The sequence below is a fragment of the Pleurodeles waltl genome, chromosome 11 (genome assembly GCF_031143425.1).
Source record: "Pleurodeles waltl isolate 20211129_DDA chromosome 11, aPleWal1.hap1.20221129, whole genome shotgun sequence".
NCBI lineage: Eukaryota > Metazoa > Chordata > Amphibia > Caudata > Salamandridae > Pleurodeles > Pleurodeles waltl.
In genome coordinates this window covers 983,571,601-983,584,563 of record NC_090450.1, presented here as the reverse complement: position 1 = coordinate 983,584,563, position 12,963 = coordinate 983,571,601, and the positions used below count along the sequence as shown (strand labels likewise).

General features: G+C 43.8%; 1 protein-coding gene across 4 annotated transcripts in view; it reads right to left on the bottom strand.

Moving 5' to 3' along the window:
* Positions 1-2,154: 2,154 nt before the first annotated feature.
* The window catches only part of TRMT2A (tRNA methyltransferase 2 homolog A), a 65,574-nt gene continuing 54,765 nt past the window's right edge, over positions 2,155-12,963 (bottom strand). For all 4 annotated transcript variants that reach the window (XM_069215279.1, XM_069215276.1, XM_069215278.1 and 1 more), the window contains exons 10-12: positions 7,856-7,972; positions 7,104-7,200; positions 2,155-2,560 (exon numbers count right to left, since the gene is read on the bottom strand). In XM_069215279.1, the coding sequence (XP_069071380.1) occupies positions 2,314-2,560; positions 7,104-7,200; positions 7,856-7,972 (461 nt within the window). In that variant the 3' untranslated portion in view covers positions 2,155-2,313. The remainder of the gene's footprint in view (positions 2,561-7,103; positions 7,201-7,855; positions 7,973-12,963) is intronic.

Genomic DNA, 12,963 nt, shown 5'->3' with positions numbered 1-12,963 from the left:
GTGCCTTCGTCGAGATCTTTCCCGTGGCGGGATAATGACACAGATAGGATTTTCAGTCAGCTTTGGTGGGGCCTTTGACATCGACTTTGGGTGTGAAGGCCTGATGCCCTTGGCTCGGGTTGGGCACAATGCCCTCCAGTGGACTCTTAGTGGACTCCAAAGCCTTCTCAGTGCTGACCGGAGCACAATGGCTAGGGAGGCCTGGTGGTGGCACTCTTATATGTTGTTGCTTGGGGATCAATGCCAAACCCCTGCAGGAGTAGTGCTCTCCCTCAGTGTAGGACTTTGTATGCGACCCGGGCTTGGTCGTTTGCCTCTCAGACAGACCCTTGGTGTCATCTTGGCTCAAGGGCCAGTGGTGTTCGGCGTTGGCTTGGCTTCCTCCTGTTCCTCGCACTCAGACTCACTCAAGAGTATTGTTTCTGGGCATTGGCTGGCCGCTGGGATTCCACATGGACCTGCATTATCGCCTTCTTTGGCGCTCAATGGAGCTTTTCCAAAAAATGGAGAGTTTCAGAGGATGGTTTTGGTGCATTTTGCAGTGTGCTCAACACATCTCTAGATACCTCAAAGTCTTTTTCGAGCAGAAGGACAGTCAGGGCTTGCAGGAGGCATTGTCGGGTTGTACCAGTGGCAATGTTGGAAGGGTGTCTGTTCCATCACCCCTTCCTGGTCTGCATTCTCTGGTGAAAATGTTCAAGGGAGGACATGGGGTCTTCGAAGAGATTTGGGGAGGCCCATAGTGTCTAGGGCAGTGAGTGGGAGGTTGAATGTCCTCCGAAGGTGGAGGAGACATACCTGATAAAGTTGTTGAGAAGAGGACTGTTCTTCTGAAAAAGACAGTGGTGAAATTGTACTGTGCGGGCCCAAACAGATGTAAGAAACCGGATAAACTCAGAGCCTTCTCAGTCCATACCCAATAGCAGAAAAATAAATAATTTAGTATGGAGTTGGTGCCCATGCACACAGTGAACCAAGGGAGGAGCCCAACACTAGATCCAAGAATTATGCAGAGCATGTATCTACTTCCACAAGTACTAAGCACATGTTTGTGTCCATGTAAATGAGCTTTAGTTCAGTTCATATGGTTTGGATTTACCTCTAATGAATGTTTTCTTAACCATAAGTCTAATCCTACATCTATATCTAACCATCAACCTCTATGTAACCCTCACCCTCTCCCTAATTCTGGCCTTCTTCAACCTAGCACTAACCCAACTCCGTAAGCTACTTCTACCTGCTCCTCTTTTCTTCAAAACCATTACTCTCCTCGCCTTTTGGTTTCACACAATTTGTTTCCACTGATTTTAATGCCTATCAAAAGATTCAAACTCTGCTTTCAGCACTCTGCTTTCAGACTCCGGAATAGAGAACATCTTCAAAAAATATATAAATAAAATTGCCTCTGGGCCTTAATCTTTCTTGCTCTACAGCATCTGTATTTAGGTAACCAAAAGCATCCCCTACACCTTTCTGAACCAAGGAGGATATTGTCCCACTCACTGACATATCACCCATGCCACCATTCCAATCATCAACTCGTCGAGAGAGGACTCACCTGCCTGGGATGTCATGTAACTTGCCTCAAAATAGCTGCATGATTTCTGTGGGCTTAGTTTCAGGGCTCAGAGGACCCAAGAGAGTGGCTGAAGGCTAGAGATTGAAAGGTCCAGTCAGCCCTGTTCCGAGGGAATGAGGCAGACCTGCAATGATCTTGAATCGCTTTCCATCATAGCAGGTCTGGTTAGTGGGCAGAACCTGGTTGAGGGGCAGCATGAAGGAGGGCTTAGGGTGCAAAATTCTGTTTGGTTGGATCTGGCCTCTGTTTAGAGAACCCTAGATAGCAATTGTTCTTCAAACATAAAAGAAAGGGGCACATGAGAGTTCTATATAAAAAAATATAAATCAACATTTGTGCTCCCAATTAAGCCAAATTGATAACACTTCAAAGACACTGTGCTTTAAGAAGAGCGCAGGAAAATCATTTCTCTAAACTGTCTTTTACAGTCAGTAGGCTTTTACAGATACAAGCGGCAGATCACTGATTAGACGGAGTAATAACTTTTTTCATACATTCATTTAGGGTCTACAGCTTTTAGTATTTGGTTACAGATTGGCACAGAAAGAGAAGATCAGGACAAACGTAGAATGGTGTTTCTTTCACCTTATTTATTCAAAAATCCTTAATATAATTTGCTGTAGGATCGATCAAGTCCACTTTTTGTTTTTTAAAGTAAAGCATTTCTCTTACCAAAAGCATTCCACATTCCAGACACAGCTGTACAGGGATTACGTGGACAGTACAGAATGGTGTTAGATGGACGAGTCCATTTCTTCTGCTAATTCTTGTGCTGGTTTGTTATTTTCACTACTAGTGGATGTAGGTACAGCAGGAATATCATTTGCTGTCGGATTAGCAGAGGCTTTGCTAGAATAGTCCACCCTCTCAAACAAAATCAGCATCTCACAGTGCATGGTTTGTGGGAACAGGTCCACAGCCACTGCCCGCACAGGCCGGAATGATGATCCCTTGACGCGGTTAGATGGGGCTCGACAAAGGCTGTGGAAAAAAACAAAGAAAAACTAATTGAGTCAGTGGGCAAATAAAACACCATGATCTGTGAAATCATGTCAAGCCAACAATTACTACAATAGCTAGTGATAATTGAAGGCAGTAGCAAGGCAGCACAATTATTAACTCGTAATACACAATTTCTGTCCAAGAAAATCCTAGTCACGGCTTAGTGGTAGAAGATAGAGCAGGAAGGGGCTGATAAAGGAGTTAAGCGAAATTAACCGCGACATGGGGTGGGGGAAGCCATTCTAAGTTACTGCCTTATCCCATGGCACCCAATATCTCCTTTGCACCTAAATGATAGATTTAAAGTTGCAGACAAGCAGCAGCATGATGGATGCTTAATTCCAAACCCCTTTGTACACACCTTATAAGTATATATCAAAGAGCGTAGATTCCTTTAGTGGTCACTGTTGCACCTGGTGAGGACACCCGCCTCCCTTCATTTATAGGTACCACGCCACCATAATTATTAAGAATGGAAACTGTTTTGCAGTGGGCCCTTTTGAGCTTTGTGCAACCGCTCCCACGCATGCAGTTGTGCACCATATGCAGCCAGAGTGCTTTACCCTCACGCAGGTCGGCACCTCGTCTGTTCTTTTCTATAATCAACAAGTTGCTGGGAGAAGGGTTGGGTAAAAGGTGTTGATAGGGGGGAAAAAACCTATATACTAGGAGTAAGAGTGACAAAGATTAACTATTGCGTACTTGTTACTTTATTGGTTCTACTATATTCTGTTGTTCTCCCATTGTGGGTGTATTTTACAGCAGAGAATATAAAGAGAAGAGGCAACATTATGCAGGTTAGCCTAGAGGAATACAGTTCGTAGAACATCCAGACCAAAATGTACATCACTTGGAGATGAATCCTTCAGAGTCAATGAAGTGGCACTGACCCTAGCTTTACTGGAGTGTGCTTTGACACTAGAATGAGGATTTGTTGTGTGCAAGGTACAGCAGCAGGATATGCCAGAAGTGATCCATCTAGCAACAGGGGTCTTGGCCAGCTAATTTATGCTGAATGCAGATCACTAGTTTTGTCAAAGTGAAATCACTGACTTTGAGGGTGAGTAGATTTTCCTCAAGAAAGAGTAAGCATGCAGGCAAAAATAGTGTGGAAAAAATAGCTCTTTTTGGAAGTCTTTCTTCATTGGTGCACTGGTGAGCATCAGGTGTGTATGCCTGTTGGCCCTGGCAGCTCTTGCAGTGGTTTACCTGTACTTTTTGCTTCTGACCCCCTGTTTTTGAACGTTGTGTTGTAACTCGTTTTTGCTGATTTTGATACTCTAGGCACTTTACCACTGCTAACCAGTGCTAAAGTGCAAGTGCTCTATGACTAAAAGATATTGGCAATTGGTTTTCCATGACTGGCACATTTGATTTACTGGTAAGTTCCTAGTAAAGTGCACTATGGGTGCCTAGGGCCTTTAAATCAAATGCTACTAGTGGCCTGCAGCACGGATTGTGCCACGCACACGAGTAGCCCTGTAAACATGTCTCAGAGAGTTTGAGTGTGTGTGTAGTTCTTCACTCCCAATTTGACCTGGCACGTGTACCCACTTGCCAGGCCCAAACCTTCCCTTTTACTACATGTAAGTCACCCCTAAGGTAGGCCCTAGGCAGCCCCATGGGCGGGGTATTTAAAAGGTAGGACATGTACTTGTGTGTTTGTGTTACATGTCCTGATAGTGAAAAACTGCTACATTTGTTTTTCACTATTGCAAGGCCTATCCCTTCCAGAGGTTAACATGGGGACTCCCTTTAAATATCTTTTAAGTTTCCCATTGGGAGCAGATGGAGATTTGGAGTTTGGGGTCTCTAAACTCAGAATTTAAAAAAAAAACATCTTTTTGTAGAGCTGGGTTTTAGATTGTCTGTTTGAAAAAGACACTTTTAGAAAGTGGTCATTTTCTTGCTTAACCATTCTGTGCCTCTGCCTGCCTGTGGAATCCACATCGGAGTCAGACTGATAGTTGGGCTGCTTTGAATTACCTTTAGACAGTGACACAAAGGGAGCTGAGGAGTGTCCTGGATATCCTGATGAGTCTACTGGGCTAGAGTGGGGAGGGAGGAGCTGATAAGTGCACCTGAAAGGGCTGTGTCTGTCCTCACACAATGGAGTCTCCAACCCCTGGGAGTGTGTCTGGGCAAGGCAGGATCCTGTGAACAACAGAGACTTTCCTTTAACATTTGCCTACTTCAAAGGCAGAAATGAGTATAAGTAGTAATGAGTATAAGTAGTGGACCCAAAACCCCAGATTATCAGATTACTTCTGGATCAAGAGGAGCCTCTGCCAAGGAGAAGAACTTGATGCTTGAGGAGGAACTGCCTCTCGGCCAATGGCTTTGCTGTGCTGGTCTGCTGCTTCTGTCTTAAGAGGGAAAGGACTGGACTTTGCTTTCTGAAATCCTACTTGTGATGTTTCTCCAAGGGCTTGGACTGAGCTTGCCTCCTGAAAGACTTCACCTACCAGCACCTGGGTCCTCCTGCTGAGGACAGTGAGTTGCCAAGTGGCGCCAATCCAGTTCCTGGGCCCTTGGAAGCGAGTTCTGGTGAGAAAACAAGAAGATCCAGGCACACTAACTCCAGACGACTCTAGAACCAGTGGGGTTGCCTGCAACCCGAATCTGTGGTCCCCGCTGGAGTGAAACGACCCCGATCGACACCGCGGGCCTGACGCCGCCACAGCCTTGTTGATGTTCCGCGACTCAGTGAGTCCCGAAGTGATGTGCCACTAACGTCCATGACACGCGACTCTGCTGCGGCGCCAGCAGCCCCGTGGTGTGACCGCGACCCCGTGAGGTCGCCCAACGCATCTTGACCTGCCGGATTTATCGACCGCACCAGATTGTCACCTCCCCTGCTGCGCAGTATGTAGCGGACGCCGCACCGGATCCAACGACGCTGCACCTCCCCGACTCCGTGCCCCAGCTTGTTTTCTTTGTTACCAAAGATACTGAACCTGGGGGTCCGTGCGACTCTGGCCGGCGCCGCCCTAACCGTGAGTGGCGTCAGACTGTAGGGAACGACTCAGTCAACGACATTGTGATAGGCCCAGTTGGAGCAATTGTGTTTTTCAGTGTTTTTAAAAGGGTTTAAGCTCTTAAAATTCATATTTCTACTTGTGTATGTTGGATTTTTGTCGTTTGGGTCTTGATTGATATAGATAAATATTGGCTATTTTTCTAAACTGGTGTTGAGTGCTTTTCTGGTGTTTTCACTGTGTTATGGTGTGTGTTTGTACAAATACTTTACACAGTGCCTCTGAGATAAGCCTGACTGCTTGTGCCAAACTACCATGGGGGGGTGAGCAGGGCTTGTATGAGCTGTGTATCTCCCTTACCCTAACTAGAGTGAGGGTCCCTACTTGGACAGGGTGCAAACTGACTGCCAACTAGAGACCCCATTTCTAACAGTGCCTCTGAGATGTACACTGGGCTCTATTGAGAGCAAGTGGTCTGCGGGCTCATTCATCTATGGCTTCTGTGGTATTGCTGAAGGTCCATTTAAAGGGAAGGTTTTTGCTCCTTGAATTTTTTCCACGTCACAAGCATCTTAAGCTAAGAAAAATGTGCACAACCTTGATGTCGGGCACTGACTTCCATTCTTACTTGACTAATTCTATCACCTTTGGGGACTGCAATGCCAGAAGAATTGCAGCAAAGGCCACCACTGCCGAACAGATTACTGCCTACATCTCCCTCAGCTACTTTAGGCATTGGTCAGACCGTCCAGATGGAGTTAAAGCACGCTTGATAGAGCTTCAGTGGTATTTACCAGGCACTTGGAGAAATACATAAGGCGGCCACTTAAGATGCATGGTAGAGGCGTTACTCCTCCAGAGGCCATTTACGCTTTGGTCAGTAGGTTCTATGGAATCAGTTGGTGTAGGCCTACCTCGTCTAATGTTGTCTTCACCTCACTATTTCTCTTTGTAGGGGAATCTACACACAAATTGAGAAGGGGAGTATGCTGAAGGTATCTCTTATAGGGGACAGTTACTCCTAAATCATAGGTTATTTCCCATTGCTAAAACCTTCCAGCTGAACCCCTTTGCCATTTCCTCATTTTAAGAAGGAAACTGCACAGGGTGGATACCCATTCAAATTAATGGGTGAGATGATGTTTATTCATGTGCATTGCGCCCAACATGAAAAATTCTATTACAAATAGATGGAAGCAGTTTCTGGTCATATATTTATGTAGCGCTAGCACCAAAATGTTGATTCTGGGGGGCAGCTTTCCCTTTATGCTACACCTTCAGCTAATTTCCTATCATATACATATTCCTTTTTCAGTTATGCATGGAATTGCGAGGAGTATTTTAACTTCAGACACCCTAAATGCCTCTTTGCTGCATTAACAATTCTGTGTAAGATCATATGAGTAATTGCAATAGCCCATTTTATGTTCCTGGGAGGTGCAATCCTGATGGATACTGCAAAATAAAAAATAAAAAATAAAATGTTGCTAGGCAGACAAAGGGTAGTACACAGGCCTGTGAAGGAAACCTCAGTAACAACTTACTCTATAAAGTTGTTCATGGCAGCTCTGGGATTGCAGGACACGTACAAGAGCCTCTTTAGGTGCTCAGCTCTGCGGATAGCCAAAATCACTTTGGAATCTGGACATATATCAGAAAGAAATAAAGGATTAGCGAGTGCACATCAAGAAAAAAAATATTGATTACTAGGAAGATATGCATTTTACTCTTACATGTGAGGATTTGTTTCCTGCCATAAGATCTAATGCAGGCTTATGAACTGGGATTAGCCATTTCTAGTCATTTTAGTGTCTATACTGTTTCAGCATACTGAAATGTAACACAAAGACTTCTAGGGATCTAGCTGGAGGGAAAAAAAGATGTGGCGAGATCTTCAGGGTAGGTGCACGTATCCCACCTGTTATAAAAGAAGGGTAAAGAAAGTAGGGGACTTGCAGGAGAAGAAAACCCGCAAAAAAAGATTGGGGAGGGTCATGAAAGCCAATCATGGCTTCATTTCAGGTCACAGCTCACCTCCTTTTAGTCAATCTGCAATACCACTCTTTCCCAAAATAACAAGAGTGAAAAGTGGCACAGAATAACAAAAGTTAGGCAGTGTGGGGAATGTGTCCCCCTTACAGAAAACCCCAAATTTCTACAAGAAAGTCAGCTGGTTATGTGTGTTGGGGAATTTCCATTGGTGAAACGTCCTGGAATCCGCAACAACCTCTCCCAGGGATCAGAACAACTCAAATTCCCCCTTATTCGTTATCCATGGCAAAACCCTCACACTTACGCAGTCCAGCTCTGGGGGGATCAACCACTGCCACTGGGTTCTGCAATGCCAAAGAGTTAATCAAATTCGGAAACAAGTCTTCAGCCTTTCCACAGCGAAATTCAATGTTAGTAAGCTCTGAAGAAGGAGGGAAAGAAAACTTAGAACTGCAAGATATTTGTTGCAAAATACAGTAAACTGTCAACAAGCAATTATGCAGGTTTCAGCCCCAAATCCAGGATGAAACCTAAACTTCTGAGTCTCAAACACATATAGTGATCTATAGTTCAAAAATGCTGCATTTCAGTATATTTTGCATTTAGTACAGACATTTAGGTTGAACATTTTGGAGAACAAAAATGTTTAATAGTGCTTTTCTTTTTTTGTTTCAACCACAATTTAGCCATAACATAGAAGTTGGGGATTGGTTTGATTTATCTCAACTGGGCAGATTTTCTATTTTCACTTTAACACCGGCCAAGTTGTCGGAATTGCGGTAATGGCTGTAGTTCGAATTTCAAACTTTTTATTTAAGACCACAGGTTTTCTTACTAAATACTGTAAAACAAAAAAAATAGACTTGATTTTCTACCTCAATATTAAAATCCTTTAGCTTAATAGAGGAGTTCTTAACTTTCCAAGATATGCCTTGCCTTTTTTGTATTAAACATTGTTGGTGTATACACATGTATATTGAAGGTTGGTGAAACTGATCCGGGCTCAGCCGAGGCCCTCTTTGACACTAAAGCCCAAGAGGAGCTGAGCCTTCATATGGTTACATCTCTGCAGATGCAGATAACCTGCCACCCTCCTGGTCCAAGATTTAAATACAAAGCTGTAAATGAATGAGTAAGCGCCTTGCTGTCACTTGCCACAGCTCGGTCAATGCCTGAGGCTCTCAGAGGTCTATTTTTGAGTAGGTTCGGGGGCTGCCTATCTCTCATCTCTCGCAGGCAGACTGATGTGCCATGGGTAGCCAGACATCTGTCAGAATTGTCCACCTGGGGCAGTGAGGGCGGTAAAAACACAATTGTATAAGTCACCTGTCTGGTCTCTGGACAGTGCCACTTCTCCGCTCTGTACCCAAATTAAGTACAATGTCTTGTTTTTTCCTTCTGCTCAAAAATATCAAACTTCAGCTGAGTTCTGATTATCAAAATGCTAGATCCAGGCATGATCTCAGATACAAAGGAGACCTTCTAGGACTATGAATAGCATAGACCAAAATGAATATGTGGACTGTGCTGCAAATGCAGAAAACATGTTCTATGCTTTTACACAGATGTATATGGGTTTTAATGGAATGTCTCTTTTGGTTAATTCCACACCTGTAATATGCTTGGAGTTAGCAAGAACACAGTTGCTCTTGCAGCATGAGCTTATACCGGTTATTGCCACAAAACTGAACATTCAACGTTAAAGTGCGGCTGTTGCAATTAAGTCATTCAATGACCAATTTAAGTTCCACAGGATGTTTTCTAAGCAAGTATTTTACATGGAATTAATCCAAGTGGTATATTTTAAACAAGACAATCAAAATAGGTTTGTTCCCAAACAAGGAAACTTCCATGTGATGAGTAGCTATTTAAATCTGTTGCACTGGAAGCTGTTGATTTGCCAGAAAAGATCTAGGTAGCCCTTGGGGAGTCAGTTCACTTTAGATCGATGCACAATGTTAGGGGCTCAGGCTCAAGCCCCGAGCTATCCACTCGGCCTTCCACCCTGAAATGCATATCATTCACTTGAGGAGCAGTAATACCTGTTATTGTAGCACTTTCAGGTGATTTGGCGCTACACAAGCAGCCATTTGCACGATTTAGGGCCTGAACAGAGACAATCGGGGTCCCCCGGATATTTTACCCATCTCCCTGCTTTCATGCTTTGTCACACATCAGCTTCAGGACATTTTAAGTGTTAGCACATGTCACAGTTCCCATCTCCCCCAGAGGCAGATACAGAGAACCAAACATCATAAGCGCTATGGAAACAAGTGCAGTGGTTACATTTTAAAACGGTCTGGAATAAACAAAAGGGAAATTGTGCAGGCTCACAAAAGGTAACAACCAAGGAGGGTTCGTGTGGAGGGCTCACAGCCTCTGTTCACACAAAAGGCACATGCACCCTACAGTGTCCAAGCATCAGCCCTTTCACCACTCCGCACTGCGCGGGAAGCTTCTGAAAGGCAAGTGTTTTTTGTGAAAGAGGTGGTATGAATAGCCATCTCAGCACAGCGCATCCCCTGACCTCCCTAAAGACTGGTTGATTCTCAGAGTCTAACCCCAATGTCTTTGGGAACAAGGCTGACTGTATATACAGGCTTTTCATGTGCACTCTTTCTCCACTTTGCACAATAAAAAATAAAAAAAATTCAATGGAAGAATTCATCTCAACTTTTTTTTTTTCTAAACACGCTTGCTCCAGCTTTCTCTGTGGCCACAAAAGCCATCTGACCAAGAGAGACACTGGGCCAGCGAGGATGTGCGTGTTAGAAGTGTGTCTGATTTCTAGGACAGGGACGCAGTTCCAAATGGCGACACAAACAAAAGGCTGCCTTCAAATAATAGAATTTTCATGGCTGTATGATAGTGTTTTAAATTCTCTGTTTCCCAACACGGATATAGATCATACAGCCTTTGTGCAGTGCTGCTTCTCACAGCTAGGCAGTCTCTACCATGGAGCACCTACAATGCTGGAACACAAAAGTGTGAAGTTTCTGCACCTGGCTGTCACCAACCTCTCTGGAGTAGTAATCTTGGACAGACAAAAGAACAGGTCTGGATTATAAATGTTCTCACCTTGCACTACAAACTTGCACTAACGCCCTTCACCCCCACCATCTACCAAATGGTCAGGTGTAGCAAGTGCTATAAAAATTAAATCAGTATACAATTCAATACCACCCTTGATATCAAGAGGGAAGAGAATTAGATACCACCTAGTGCTTGAATTGCACAGCCTGAAACCAGAAAATTTGGGATCAATCACGGCTAACCTGTCTGCCCGAAATGTGAGTTCCTAGGCAAATACGTTTTTAAAAAGCCTGCCTTTTCATTATCACAGGATAGCACCTTCAGATATGCGAGTTCGGGATGTGTGCTGTCCAAAATCCTGTTTTGAGTTTGAGTTCTAGACTACAAAGTCGTGGAACATATAATTCAATTCTAGGCTACATATGGGGGGCACTGACTTGTCTCTTAGTTTTCTAATGGAACTGCAGCCACTAAGTAAGGGCACAAATGTTCATAAGTTCCAAGTTTAAAAACGTTCACTGTTAATAAATGCCTCTCAATTCAGAGATATGAAACAGAAATACACTTCGCTGAATTTTGTAGAAATGTTATCATATTTCTGCATGATGTTTGTTGCACGATTTAAATGCCAGACATTTCTATGGCTTCGTTCATCATGGGCTCTTCCAGTTATGTCAGCGTCTTGGTTCTGGCTCAGCTCTCCCTGTGAATATGCTGGCTTGACCGCCTCTAATGTGTACACAGTATAAATAACTATGCCTTAATTTGTACACAACACAATAACAGAGAAAGCCAATATTATTGGACATACACTGGAAAAATACACCCTTGAAAGTGTGTGTGAGGAGGTATGAGGGAAAAAGCACAGTTCACAGAGATAGTAGAACCTTTGATTTTTCTGTCAGACCCCATCCCAAAAGCTTTGGAAGGCAGGAGGACAACATCCTGTGCAAAACAATTAATAAATACACTGTATAACTGCACATCTCTATTTACATATATTTGTAGTGGTCCACTCTAGTTATGAACAATCTCACACTTGTTAAAAACCAGGACAGTAAAGAACAAGAGTGAAAGTTCTGCTCAAGCTGGTGCCACTTCGGATTTATACTTTTGTAATTGTTTATTTCTATAGTTTACAAGCCTCTCTTGGTTTGCCTCTGTATGAACCAGAGTTTTATCTCCAAGGTGACTGTGTAGCTCTTTTTTTTCCAGTAGGTTTCAGGACTCTGTTCAGACAAGAAGCACACACGGCCTCAATTTCAGCTTCCTTTATTGCCTTTGGTTTCAGTAGCCGTTTTCTCTTTGACACTGAGGAAGTTGTACCCGGGTCTCTGCCAGCGCCACCTGTTTATCTTGACTGGAGCTTGAATACCTCACTCACTTTTGTTTCCACGACAGATGAGGAGGACCAGGTTGGTCTAAAATTATTCCAAAAGATCTTCTGCTAAGGGAGTCCTCGCGCGATCTGTTTAACAAATCTGTATAATTTCCAGAGTATTCTTGTTGGATTCTAATTTAATGGTGCAAGAACCAAAAGCTCAACTCTCCACACTATTGAACATTGTCTAAGCTTTCCAGATCTATTCACTGACATTTCCAGAGGAATGTCGTTAATTGAGGCAATGTAAATATAAAGCACCACCAGCTTTTTAAACCCCAAATGTCTGTGCCTCCCAGCCACAATCTTCACATTCCAAAACAGTCTAAATTCAAGCCACCCCTCCCTCCTCACTTTGGAGTTCTCAAATCCTCTAGCCAGACTGACACTGTACGCTCAAAACCATCTACACTGCCAAGAGTATCCAGTATAATCTCTGGTCTTTTATGTCTTCCTCCTTCCTGTCCTGAATGCACACTCTCCACTGCACCATAAGCCACCCAGACAATGTACACATGTCCCTGGAACTCAAAGAATGGCTCTTCCGGCAGCGACCAGGACCTGACTTCCTGCATAAACTGAAGAGGTTTTCAAAGTGCTCCACAACGCGTCCTGGGACCAGACCGCTCTTCTACTGTTTGCCTCGCGTTGTATCTCCCCGCGACCAAGAACCTCACCCTATGCTAAGGCACTGAAAGAGAGGGGTCAACAGCAACATCCGGTCTCAGGTATAAGGACACAGGCAACTTGAAGCTTGGTCGCACCTCAAACACACTGCCCTTTCAATGCCAATTTTGCTGGCCTGCCTTCCCATGTTCACTTAAAATATCATGTGCTACTCAAAATCATGAACATTTCAATGGTATAGTGAGACCCATGTAACCTTGGGTGACATGTAACCTTTGAGAATAGGAGGACTAGATACTATAATGGATATCCGGTTTCGTCTTAGGGTAAATACCCATTTATATTAAAATACATTGATAACTGAGATGCAT